Source organism: Oryctolagus cuniculus, chromosome 20 (genome assembly GCF_964237555.1).
Source record: "Oryctolagus cuniculus chromosome 20, mOryCun1.1, whole genome shotgun sequence".
Lineage (NCBI taxonomy): Eukaryota > Metazoa > Chordata > Mammalia > Lagomorpha > Leporidae > Oryctolagus > Oryctolagus cuniculus.
In genome coordinates this window covers 20257129-20269746 of record NC_091451.1, presented here as the reverse complement: position 1 = coordinate 20269746, position 12618 = coordinate 20257129, and the positions used below count along the sequence as shown (strand labels likewise).

Sequence of the window (12618 nt, the reverse complement as noted above, 5' to 3'; positions counted from 1 at the left end):
GTTCTCACTTTAATTTCAGTCTATTATTTCACAACCATCATGAATCTTATCACCAGAAGGATGATGAAAAATAAATAAAGTACAGGAAAATCAAGGAAAATTAATGTTTTTTAATTTAAACTTCTACTTTGTGAATAAGTTCCAAATCATTTATCAAACAACAGCATTCACTACTTATGGTATTCTGTATGGAAGAAATTGATGGGCCAGAAAGAAATAAAGGTAGGTTTTAACTCACTAAGGTAAGGAACTGACAACAGCACATGACGGTCAATCCTAAATAAGGGACTTGTGTTATAGTGGAAAGAGACTAGACTTAAAATAAAAGATGAACTTTAAAATTTTAATTCTTTCTAACAAATCTTAGATTTTATAAAATAAAAAATGAACTTAATTTCAATTGTAACAAATCTTGGATTTCAATATTTTTTGCACTAAAATACACTCATTTTTAATTCCATTTTTCCATGAATTTTTTGAAGTATCTTCATACTTGTAAGGAAATAGTGAAAAAACAATAGCAAAGGTGATTTGTAGAGGAACATAAATGGTGTTGCTTACCTTTCAACATGTCAATATCATCACGTTCTATTTCAGCCATCCATTTGGGTGGGGAGCTAGTAATAGGCTGTCAGAAAATAAGAATATAACCATTCAGACAGGTACACAGCGTGATGAGACCGCCTTTTCCTTCCTTTAGGAAATGTAGCTGGTCACACATACAACCTTCAGGTTGTCTGAAAACATTGTCTTCAGTTTATCCAGGTTGATATGATCTACAAATAGTCACCTTACAGAATAATTCTTTTTATCTTTAAAGTTGGTCTTGGAGAAATGATCTTAGCAGAATTAGGTGTGACCACTAACACTATTATTCTAGGCATACACTAACTTGCTTGTAAGAACAGCTTTGGATCAGCAGTTTTCAATCTCAGTTGCACTCGAGAATCACCTATGTAATTTTAAAAAATACATAAATGCTTTGGCTGTATCCCAGACGTACTGATTTCCAATATCAGGTTCTCAAGAGGATCTCCTGGAAAGAGCTGGACGAGGGATTCCACATACGCATTTTCCAATGGACTGAGAAGTGTAATTTCAGCTTTGGGTCCATCTCTCTTACAGAATTACAATTACTCAGCAGCACCAACTCGTGCCAAACAAAAGACTTTACATGCACCATGTTATTTACAACCAAATCAACCTAACCAAGTAGGCATTATCCTTATTTTACAATTGAGAAAAACCAAGAACAGGGATGATGCTTCATGTCACATAGCTAGAAGAGCCAGGATTTAAAAGGATTTCTAGGTTCAGGTAATCTGAATCTAGAAACCACTATGAGTAGTCTACACTGCCTGGCTTAGAAGGCTCTAAGTCAAATTCACCATTTTACCCCTTATGGGGAAAGATTATCCTAGGAGATCTTAACTTGGCATCCTGGAATGTCCTTGGGACCCTAGAAACAAAATAATATGTACGTGCACAACTCTAAGGTAAAGATGTAGATGCTGAATAAGATTTTTTTTTAATTATGTGTTTATTTGAAAGCCAGAGTTACAAAGAAAAAGATCTTGCATCTGTTGTTTCACTCCCCAGATGGCCACACAGGCCAGGCTGAAATCAGGAGCCTCAACTGGGTCTCCCAGTGGGTTGCAGGATCCTAAACACTTGGGTCATTTTCTGCTGCTTTTCCCTGGCTGTTAGCAGGGAGCCAAATCAAAAGTAGAGCAGCTGGGACACCAGTGCCCATAAAGGATACTGACTACATGCAGCAGCTCTAGCTGCTACGCCACAACAGCAGCCCGGATCAGATTTTTAAAAGCCATCTTTCAGGCCGGCGCCATGGCTCAATAGGCTAATCCTCCACCTTGCGGCGCCGGCACACCGGGTTCTAGTCCCGGTTGGGGCGCCGGATTCTGTCCCGGTTGCCCCTCTTCCAGGCCAGCTCTCTGCTATGGCCAGGGAGTGCAGTGGAGGATGGCCCAGGTGCTTGGGCCCTGCACCCCATGGGAGACCAGGAAAAGCACCTGGCTCCTGGCTCCTGCCAGGATCAGCGCGGTGCGCCGGCTGCAGCGGCGGCCATGGAGGGTGAACCAACAGCAAAAAGGAAGACCTTTCTCTCTCTGTCTCTCTCTCTCACTGTCTACTCTGCCTGTCAAAAAAAAAAAAAAAAAAAAAAAAAAAAGCCATCTTTCAGCCAGCACCGCGGCTCACTAGGCTAATCTTCCGCCTGCGGCGCCGGCACCCCAGGTTCTAGTCCCAGTTGTGTGGGGAGCAACTTGGACTAGACTAAGTTACTGGAATTAAGACTTATTCTATGCATCTGCTCTCACACAATATGGCGCTGGGAGAGGAGTAAACAGCTTCTACACAGCTGCCTCCAGTTTGACCAGTAACCTGCAGGAGCTGATCCTGCTCCTGATTGGAGGAGAGCAGCGTACTCGGCGTGTGGGTAGCAGAGTTGGGATTGGTGGAAGAGGACTATAAAGCAGGAGAGAGACAACATGCACCAGGAACATCTGAAGGAACATCTATATGAAGGAACACCTGAGCAGCCCCCGGGAGAGCCGGCTGGCGGTGTGCCGCTCCCCCACGGAAGTGGGGAAAGTGGCAGGGGGAACCGCCCTTCCACGGAGGTGGAAGGGACGGTAGCCAACCCGGGAAGAACGAGCAGACAAAAGAACAGCGCAGGGTCCTGTGTCGTTCCTCCGCGAAGAGGGGGAGTGACACAGTTGGGGCGCCGGATTCTGTCCTGGTTGCTCCTCTTCCAGGCCAGCTCTCTACTGTGGCCCGGGGGTGCAGTGGAGGATGGCCCAAGTGCTTGGGCCCTGCACCCCATGGGAGACCAGGAGAAGCACCTGGCTCCTGGCTTCGGATTGGCTCAGCATGCCGGCTGTAGCGGCCATTTTGGGGGTGAACCAATTTTCTCTCTGTCTCTTTCTCACTGTCTAGCTCTGCCTGTCCAAAAAAAAAAAAAAAAAAAAAAAGCCATCTTTAACTCTCCACAATGAATAGAGAAGGCTAAGCAATGAACATCATATTAGAATCCTCAATGGCATGGTCTAAAAAAGAACATAGGCTTTGGAATCAGACAGACTTCCATTCAAGCCTTAGTCTGCCACTTAGTAGGAATTGGGTAAGTAACTTCAAAGTTGTGTTGCCAGTCTGTGCTTTTAACATAGGACTCAAATGCTTCTCTAAGCAGTGTCAAGAATATGGACGCTGGTAATCAGGCTAACAGGTGCAGAGTCCAGTTGTGCCACTTACAGCCCATCATCTTTGGTACCTTATTCAATCTGAGCCTATTTTCTTGTCTAGGAATGATAATAATAGTGCCTATATCTCATAGGATTTTGTGATTAAATAACATATGTAAAGTCCTTAGAATAGCACCTGGCATTTAGCAAACATTATGTTTTACAAAGTATCACAAGTAGTATCATTTCTTCCTGGTTATGGGAATAGGTAAGAGAAGATACTTAGAGCATTAAGCACAATTCCTGCTGCCCCAAAAGTGGAAATGGCTATGACTCTAAGAGATGTCTTCCTTCAGGTTTCTGCTGAATCAGATAAATTTCAAAATCCTTTAAGGAGGTGCAACTTAAGGTCATAATGCAACACATAAACAAAAGAGAAGCACTTCCAAAATAATAGTTTGAGCAAAAAAAATACTGATGTTACTTCAAATATTTCAACTGCTGAGAAAAGAGGTTAAGAGACACGGTTCAAAATGTCATAATAGAGCATTTGATCAAAGAAAGGCACTGCCACCAATGAACATGATGACAGTTTAAATGGAGTTATGACTGAAGTCACAAAATGATTTGAAGGCTATGACATTACTCTTGAAAAAGTAACAGAGATTTCAGCTTTTACTCAAAAACCTCTGGATAAACTTCATTATGTAAGTTATTACTTACACTTTTGAAGGAAGCAGCGAATTCAGCAACACCTGGTACTAGAAAGAAAAAAAAAAGAACATCATCCATTCGATAAACACTTGAGTGCTCGGGCATAGAGAAGTCAAATAATAAGAAAACAGTCTTCCTTCAAGGAGCTTACATTCTGGAAGAGGACAAAGAGTAAATCAGTAACAACGATACTGTTGAAGCACTACAAGAAGGATACCAGGTGCTATGGGAGGACAAAAAAATGGAAATCTACATCAGACTCAGGGACAGGAGAAGCTCTCAGAGAAAATATACCTCAACTATGAAGGAGCCAGCTGGTTGGGACAGTGGTGAGATACATCTTACCAGAATTTTAAACTTTTGTACATACGCTCTTCTGTCAATGCAATTCTTCTAGCAAGAATCACATTGAAAAGCAGGAAAATACAAATTGTATTTTAAAATAAAATAATGTGCCGCTTCACTAATGAGGAAATGCAAACCAAAAATAATAAAGATTAGTAACAGCTACTATTGGCTGGTATGTGAGGAAATGGGCACTCTGATACATAGTCACCTTCTTCCACATACAAAAAGGAACAAAGACACTTCAAAGTTCTACAAAAGTTGGAATTAAAACAGAATTTTATTCTGGAGTAAGCACATTTTTTAAATTTGCATCTACTTTATGCTGAATTTATTCCCAAGCCATAAGTTTTTATTTTTTCAGTTTCTTCTGGGATATCTTTTTCTTCTGTGCCACTTCTTCTTGTGGTTTAGGAACAATCTGTTTCTTTTCAGTGTGGCATAGGAGTTCATAGATGGGTTACTCTGACCATGAGCTCTGTAGGTATGATGGCACATCTTGGGTGCTTTGTTCAACTGGATATATTCAATAGGCAGAGAATACCAACCAGAGAATCTACATCCAAAACCTTCAGCTCAGCATTGCTCTCTGCATTTTTAAGAATGTGCAACAAAAATTCAGTCTTTTTGGGTCATCAACTTGGTATTCAGTGCTACTACTTGGCCTGGGCACACCTACAATCTCAACCATTATAACAAAGAAATGGCACATGTTGTGTCTTTAATGTAACATCTTTCAGATACTTGGTGGCTTTTCAGATATGCAAAATCCTGATGGCCTGGGCAGTTTCTCAGATTTTTTTTTGGTCAGGCAGAGTCAGACAGTGAGAGAGAGAGAGAGACAGAGAGTTATAGACAGAATTTTGACATCTATAGTGTTTTCATATAAAGAAAGCAAAAACTTACATTGCTCTGGCCAAAGATCTGGTGAGGCACGGTCAAGTTTTTCAAAACTTAGCAAAGATGCTTCCAGATCTGTCCCTAGAACAAAACATCCAGGTGAGCCAAAAAGACATGAGACATATAATTTATATTTTATGAAATTTCAATCTCAAAGAATATAAACTAGAATGCTCACCTCAAAGTCTAGAGGTTTAGGTTCTATAACTACTGATGTGACTGGACCATGATGTAATACAAATAAGTCATTCTTCCTCACCAAACCTCACTCTCCTAATCTTTAAAACGAAAGCAATATTTAGAGTAGTGGTAAGAAAAATGAGTATTGACAAACCCACCTGCATCTTTACTCACACTCCTGGACTTTCTTGAAGTTACAACCAATTAAGTGTGCCTGCTCCCAAAAAGATAAACATCTCTGCCAAGTTCCAGATATCTATTCTCCTGCTTTGTCAAGGACATCATCTCAAACAATCTTTTCTCCCTTGCACTAACTATTTCTACTTTCTTTAGGTTCATATTCAACAAGTAAGCTGCTCTAGAATTTCCCTTCTTAAAAATAAACTCTCAGGGGGCCGACATGTAGGGGATTAAGCCATCATCTATGATGCCTCCATCCCATATGGTTGCCAGGTCATGTCCTGGTTGCTCCACTTTTTTTTCTTTTAAATTATTTTATTTATTTGAAAGACAAGAGTTACAGAGAGAGGTAGAGACAGAGAAAGAGAGAGAGAGATCCTCCATTCACTGGTTCATGCCACAAATGGCCGCAATAGCCAGAGATGAGCTAAAGCCAGGAGCCAGGAACTTCTTCCAGATCTCCCACGTGGGTGCTGGGGGCCAAGGACTTGGGCTGTCTTCCATTGCTTTTCCAGGAGCATTAGCAGGTAGCTGAAATGGGACTGTGCCCATACGGTAAGCTGGCACCAGGTTAGGGCTTTAACCCACTGGGCCGCAGTGCCAGCCCCAGTTGCTCCACTTCTTATCCAGTTCTCTGCTAATGGTCTGGGAAAGCAGCAGAGAATGGTCCAAGTCCTTGGGCCCCTGCACCCACTTGGGAGCCCAGGAAGAATTTCTTGGCTTCAGCCTGGCCAAGGCCTGGGCAGAAATGTGGTGAGTCAACCAGCAGATGGAAAATCTCTTTTTCTCTCTAAGATTTATTTTAAAGTCAGTATTAGAGAGAAAAGGAGAGCCAGAGAGAGGAAGAGATCTTTCATTTGCTGGTTCACTCCCCAAATGACCATAACAGCCAGGGCTGGGCCAGACAGGAGCCAGGAGCTTCTTCTGGGTCCCCCACGTGATACAAGGACCAAAGCACTTGGGCCACCTTTTACTGTTTTCCCAGGCACATTAGCAGGGAGCTGGATAGGAAGTGAAGCAGCCAGGACTTGAACTGGCTGGCTCCCGTATGAGATGTAGGCATTGCCACACCACCAGCCCCATAAATAAATCTTTAAAAAAAAATAAAAATAAAGTCTCAGTGAAGGGGCCAGTACTGTGGCATGGCGGGTAGAGCTGCCACCTTCGGTGCTGGCATCCCATATGGGTGCCAGTTCAAGTCCCGGCTGCTCCACTTCCGATCCAGATCTCTGCTATGGCCCGGGAAAGCAGTAGAAGATGGCCCAAGTCCTTAGGCCCCTGCACCCACGTGGGAGACCTGGAAGAAGCTCCTGGCCCCTGGCTTTAGATCAGCGCAGCTCCAGCCGTTGTGGCCAATTGGGGAGTGAACCAGCAGATGGAAGACCTCTCTCTCTCTCTCTGCCTTTCAAATAAATAAATATATCTTTTTAAAAAAAATGTTTCAGTGTAGGTGTTTGGAGAGTAGAGCAGCAGAAGGAAATTCTGTCTTGCAAACATTTTTTCTTAAGTTTGCAGGAAAATGGAACCAAAAGATAAGTGTAGAGGCAGTTAGCCATTTGGTCTAGCAGTTCAGATACCAGTTAGAACACCTGTGTCTTCTGTCAGAGTACCTAGGTTCAATTCCCAGTTCTGGCTCCTGATTCCAGCTTCCTGCTAATGTGGATGTGGGAGGCAGTAGTAATGGCTCATGTGATTGGATTACTGCCACCCAGGTAGGAGACCCGGATTGAGTTCCCAGCTTCAGCCTGGCCTAGCCCTGAGCAGGTGCAGGCATAGGGGGAGTAAACCAGTAGCAGCTCTGACTCTCACGACTTTGTGTGTATGTGTGTCTGTCTTTCTCTCAAAAGAATTTTTTAAAGATGTTTATTAAAAAAAAATCTCTCTCTTGACCCCATAACCTCCTCCACACCCCCTATAACTGTGAAAGTTCTTGAGCTTTCTAACCACTGTCATCACTTCCTCACCTCATGCTATTTCTTCCACCTACAATAATCAGGCTGCCCCTATATATGTACAACCCGATGTTGTCAAGCTCATCTGTGTTTGTATCTATGCTGCTAAAAACAGCAGTTGCTTTTCTGTTCTCTCTTACGTGACTTGTTTGAAGCCATCCATGTACGGACCACTCTCCGTCAAACACTGCTCCTAGCTCTGCGAAACCACTGTGCCAGGTTTCCTCCTCTACCAGTGACGTCTTCAGTTTCCTCCTCTATCAGTGACGTCTTCAGTTTCCTCCAGCACCGCAGCCCAATCCTATCCAGGACCCACTCTCCACCTCACCTAATCTCATGGCCTTTGCCGTCATCTATATACCAATAACTCCATACTTAAATTTCCGGTTCCAACCTTTGTCCTGAACTTCAGAATTCTATGTCCACCATGGCTACTTGACATTTTCTTCCATTTACATTTGCAAAAAACTCCTTGAACCTATCATGTTCAAAATCGCAGTCTCAATCCTCTCTGTGTAAAAGAACAGCACCCCATGGGCCTCAATTCTCAAATGAAAAACCCAATGTCACCCTTCTATAACCAACCCATCAGTATATCTAGTAGTTTCTATCTTCAAAACAGATCTCGGGGGCTAGCGTTGTGGTGCAGTGGTTTAAGCTGCGGCATGTAACACCAGCATCCCGTAAGAGAACCAGTTTGAGTCCCAGCTGCTCCACTTCCGATCCAGCTCCCTGCTGCTGTGCCTGGGAAGCAACGAAGGATGGCCCCAGTGCTTTGGCCCCTACCAGTATGGGAGAACAGATGGAGTTCCAGGTTCCACTGTAGTCATCTGTGGAGTGAACCAGCGCATAGAACCTCTCTAACTCAGCCTTTCATATAAAATTAATAAATATTTTTTAAAAGTCCTGAAACCAAGCTAACTCAAGGAATTATCACTTCTCTTGACTAGTTCAAGAGCCTCTTAAAAGATCTCTTTCCTTCTGTTCCACTCCTTTCTCCTCCTTAGCCCCAAATCTGTTCTCCACTAAGTGGTCAGAACTGATTTTTTGAAACATGTCAATCAGTTCACGTCACTCTCGAGTGTATAGTCTATTTTCCCACCTAATCTGTGAACATATATCTCCATACCCTAAAAAAGGCTATATAAGGGGCCAGCATTGTGGTACAGTGAGTTAAACTCTCACCTACAATGCCAGCATCCCATGTGAGCACCAGTTCCAGTCCCAGATGCTCTACTTGTGATCCAGCCCCTTGGTGGTGCACCTGGGAAAGCAGCAGATGGTCCAAAAACCTGGGCCCTTGCCACCCACATGGGAGACTGGGATGGAGTTCCTGGCTCCCAGCTTCAGCCTGGCCCAGTCCTGGCTGTTGTGGCCATATGGGGAGTGAACTAGTGGAAGGAAGATCTCTCTCTGTCTCTCCCTCTATCTCCATGGCTCTGCCTTTCAAATAAATAAATTTATTTAAAAAAAAAATTCTACACAGAGGCTGGTGCTATGCTGTAGCAGGTAAAGCCACTGCCTGCAAAGTTGGCATCCCATATGGGCACCAGTTCAAGTCCCGGCTGCTCCACTTCTGATCCAGCTCTCTGCTATGGCCTGGGAAAGCAGTGGAAGATAGCCCAATTGCTTGGGACCCTGCACCTGCGTAGGAGACCTGGAAGAGTCTCCTGGCTCCTGCTTTGGATCAGCGCAGCTCCAGCCTTTGCAGCCATCTAGGGAGCCGACCAGTGGATGGAAGACCTCTCTGTGCTCTGCCTCTCTGTAACTCTGCCTTTCAAATAAATACATCTTTTTTTAAAAAAATTCTACATGATCTAGTACTTGTCTAGTTCTTTGACACCATTTCCCCTCTACTGTTCCCCTGGCACACAACAGGTACTCAGTATTTGATTTAATACTGTGTGTTCAGTATGCTAACTAGAAGCAAAAATTAGTTCATTTAATGCTACAAATAGTGGTCCTTAACATTTTCTGGGTAAACCACATTTTTTTAAATTATTTATTTGAAAGGCAAAGTTACAGAGAGGCAGAGGTAGAGAGAGGTCTTCAATCCACTGGTTCACTTCCCAAATGGAGGCAATGGCCGGAGCTGAACCTATCTGAAGCCAGGAGCTTCTTCTGGGTCTCTCACATGGGTGCAGGTGCCCTAGCACTTGGGCCATCTTCTACTGCTTTCCCAGGCCATAGCAAAGAGCTAGATTTGAAGTGGAGCAGCTGGGATGTCGGCACTGCAGGCGGAGGCTTTACCTGCTATGCCACAGCACCAGCACCAAACTACATCTTTAGATATCTGAAAAGAAAAGCTACAGACTCACTTCCCTGAAAAATGTACATTTATACATAAAACTTTTCAATAAATGCTTTTTCTAAACTGAACCTCTTTTACCAAATATTCCAAGGGAATTTCTAAAACATTCTACTGGTAAAGAATTCAAGTCTAGTACACTGCATTAACTAAAGCAAAGGCTATATGCAACACAAAATGCCAGTTTTCTACTTGTTATTGACGAGGAGCTCAACCATAACAAAAATGAACTTACTGAAGGGTAGGATCCAATGACAAATGAGGGGGACCGGGACTGACACTATGACGTGGTAGGTAAGGCTGCTGCCTGCGGTGCCAGCATCCCATGTGGGTGCCGGTTCGAGACCTGGCTGCTCCACTTCCAATCTAGCTCTCTGATATGGCCTGGGAAAGCAGTGGAGGATGGCCCAAGTCCTTGGGCCCCTGCACCCACGTGGGAGACCCAGAGGAAGCTCCTGGCTCCTGGCTTTAGATCAGCACAGCTCCAGCCATTGCGGCCATCTGGGGAGTGAACCAGTAGATGGAAGACTTCTCTCTCTCTCTCTCTGCCTCTCCTCTCTCTGTGTAACTGTGACTTTCAAGCAAAATAAATAAATCTTAAAAAAAAAAAAAAAAGTCTCTCACTGTCCACTCTGCCTGTCAAAAAAAAAAAAAAAGCGCAGGACCTCTTTGGGAGGCAACTTCTTTTTTTTTTTTTTTGACAGGCAGAGTGGACAGTGAGAGAGAGACAGAGAGAAAGGTCTTCCTTTGCCGTTGGTTCGTTGGTTCACCCTCCAATGGCCGCCGCGGCCGGCGCACCGCGCTGATCCGATGGCAGGAGCCAGGAGCCAGGTGCTTTTCCTGGTCTCCCATGGGGTGCAGGGCCCAAGCACCTGGGCCATCCTCCACTGCACTCCCTGGCCACAGCAGAGAGCTGGCCTGGAAGAGGGGCAACCTGGACAGAATCCGGCGCCCCAACCAGGACTAGAACCCGGTGTGCCGGCGCCGCTAGGCGGAGGATTAGCCTAGTGAGTTGCGGCGCCGGCCGGGAGGCAACTTCTAAAAGAAACCTGGAACTGGGGGAAAAAATGTTTACATGTTTGATTCGTTTTCACATTTTCGGAAGCACCTGGTATGTCTGGGACATAACTCAGACTCTGCTGTCTTACACTTACAAATTCAATAATTAAGTGGCTTTACTTGGATTCTAATTTGCTCCTTTTCAAATAAGTTCCAGCAAACTTGGCACACACACACACAGACACAAAAGTAAAGGATCTTAACTTATTTACAAATCATCATTATGTGAATTAAGCTTTAAAGTCAGGGACAGGTGGGGGTCAGTGGTGTGGCGCAGCAGGCTAAGCCCCGGCATACAGGGCCAACATTCTATATATGGGCACCAGTGAAGTGCTGGCTGCTCCACTTCCAACTCAGCTCCCTGCTAAAGCTCCTGGCAATGCAGTGGAGGATGGCCCGACTTCTTGGGGCACTGCACCCATGTGGGAGACCCAGATGAAGCTCCTGGCTTCACCCTAGCTCAGCCTTGGCTATCGCAGCCACGTAGGGAGTGAACCAGAAGGAAGATCTCTCTGCCTCTCCCTCTGCCTGTAACTCTGCCTTCTAAATAAATAAATAAATAAATAAATAAATAAATAAATAAGAGAGACAAGTGAACTCAAAATATAGAAGTGAGAGAGCTAGGCAGTGGAATATTTTAGAATTGAGTTAGTTATTCAGAAACTGAATTTAAGTTGAAAGTGCTTAACTGACTTTGTCAGATTAAAAAGAAAAGATTAGGTGGAGAAGGGTGAAACTCTGTAGAGATGAGAACCCGGACTTTTAAAAATAAAGAGGGAGGGTACAGGCATTTAGCCTAATGGTTCAGACATCGACATCCCATACTGGAGTATCTGGGTTCAATTCTTGGCTTCTGATTCCAGCTTCCTGCTAGTGCCCACTGTGGGAGGCAGTGGTAACTGCTCAAGAAATCGGGTTCCTGCCATTCACACGGGAGAACGGTGTTCCTGGCTACCAGCTTTGGCCCTGGCCCAGGCCCAAACCTTAGCCACTGTGGGCAGCTAGGGAGTGAAACAACAGATGGGAACTCTCTTTCTGCTCTCCAAAACAAAACAAAAACAAAAAACAAAAACCAACTTTTCAAAAACAGAAAAGAGTGAAAATAAAGTGAATTTGGAGATGGCTAGAAGATTACAGGAAAAACTAAATGTTTCCAATACTCTTCCTGGCTGAAGAAAGAGAAAGAAATTGAGAGGACACGGGGAAAATTCAAACATAAAGAACGCAGTCCCAAAATCTCCAAAGACTTACATGCATAAACATAAAAACAATAATAGACTGAACATTTTAAGAGCAAGTACCTCTACTTCTAAATTGTTTAGAGCTCAGTGTCACTAAGTACATTAGTACAGTGCAACCATTATCACTGTCCACCAGAGCCCTTTCCCCTTCTCAAGTTAAAGCTCTGCACCCATGAAATAAAAACTCCCCATTCCTTTGGCTGACTCTTTTTTTTCTGACAGGCAGAGTGGACAGTGAGAGAGACAAAGATTTTTCTTTGCCGTTGGTTCACCCTCCAATGGCCGCTGCGGCCGGCGCACTGCACTGATCTGAAGGCAGGAGCCAGGTGCTTCTCCTGGTCTCCCGTGGGGTGCAGGGCCCAAGTACTTGAGCCATCCTCCACTGCACTCCCGGGCCACAGCAGAGAGCTGGCCTGGAAGAGGGGCAACTGGGACAGAATCTGGCACCCCGACCGGGACTAGAACCCGGTGTGCTGGCGCCGCAGGCAGAGGATTAGCCTATTGAGCCACGGCACCAGACTCCTTTGGCTGACTTTTAA

The 12618-nt window shown here is 44.4% G+C and overlaps 1 protein-coding gene across 4 annotated transcripts in view; it reads right to left on the bottom strand.

Moving 5' to 3' along the window:
- The window catches only part of LIN52 (lin-52 DREAM MuvB core complex component), a 116692-nt gene that overhangs the window by 101607 nt on the left and 2467 nt on the right, over nt 1-12618 (bottom strand). For all 4 annotated transcript variants that reach the window (XR_011384923.1, XM_008272055.4, XM_051826263.2 and 1 more), the window contains exons 2-4: nt 5166-5240; nt 3924-3961; nt 562-628 (exon numbers count right to left, since the gene is read on the bottom strand). Coding sequence is in view for 3 of the 4 variants with exons in the window: in XM_008272055.4 (XP_008270277.1) it covers nt 562-628; nt 3924-3961; nt 5166-5240 (180 nt within the window). In the remaining variant the exon portion in view is untranslated. The remainder of the gene's footprint in view (nt 1-561; nt 629-3923; nt 3962-5165; nt 5241-12618) is intronic.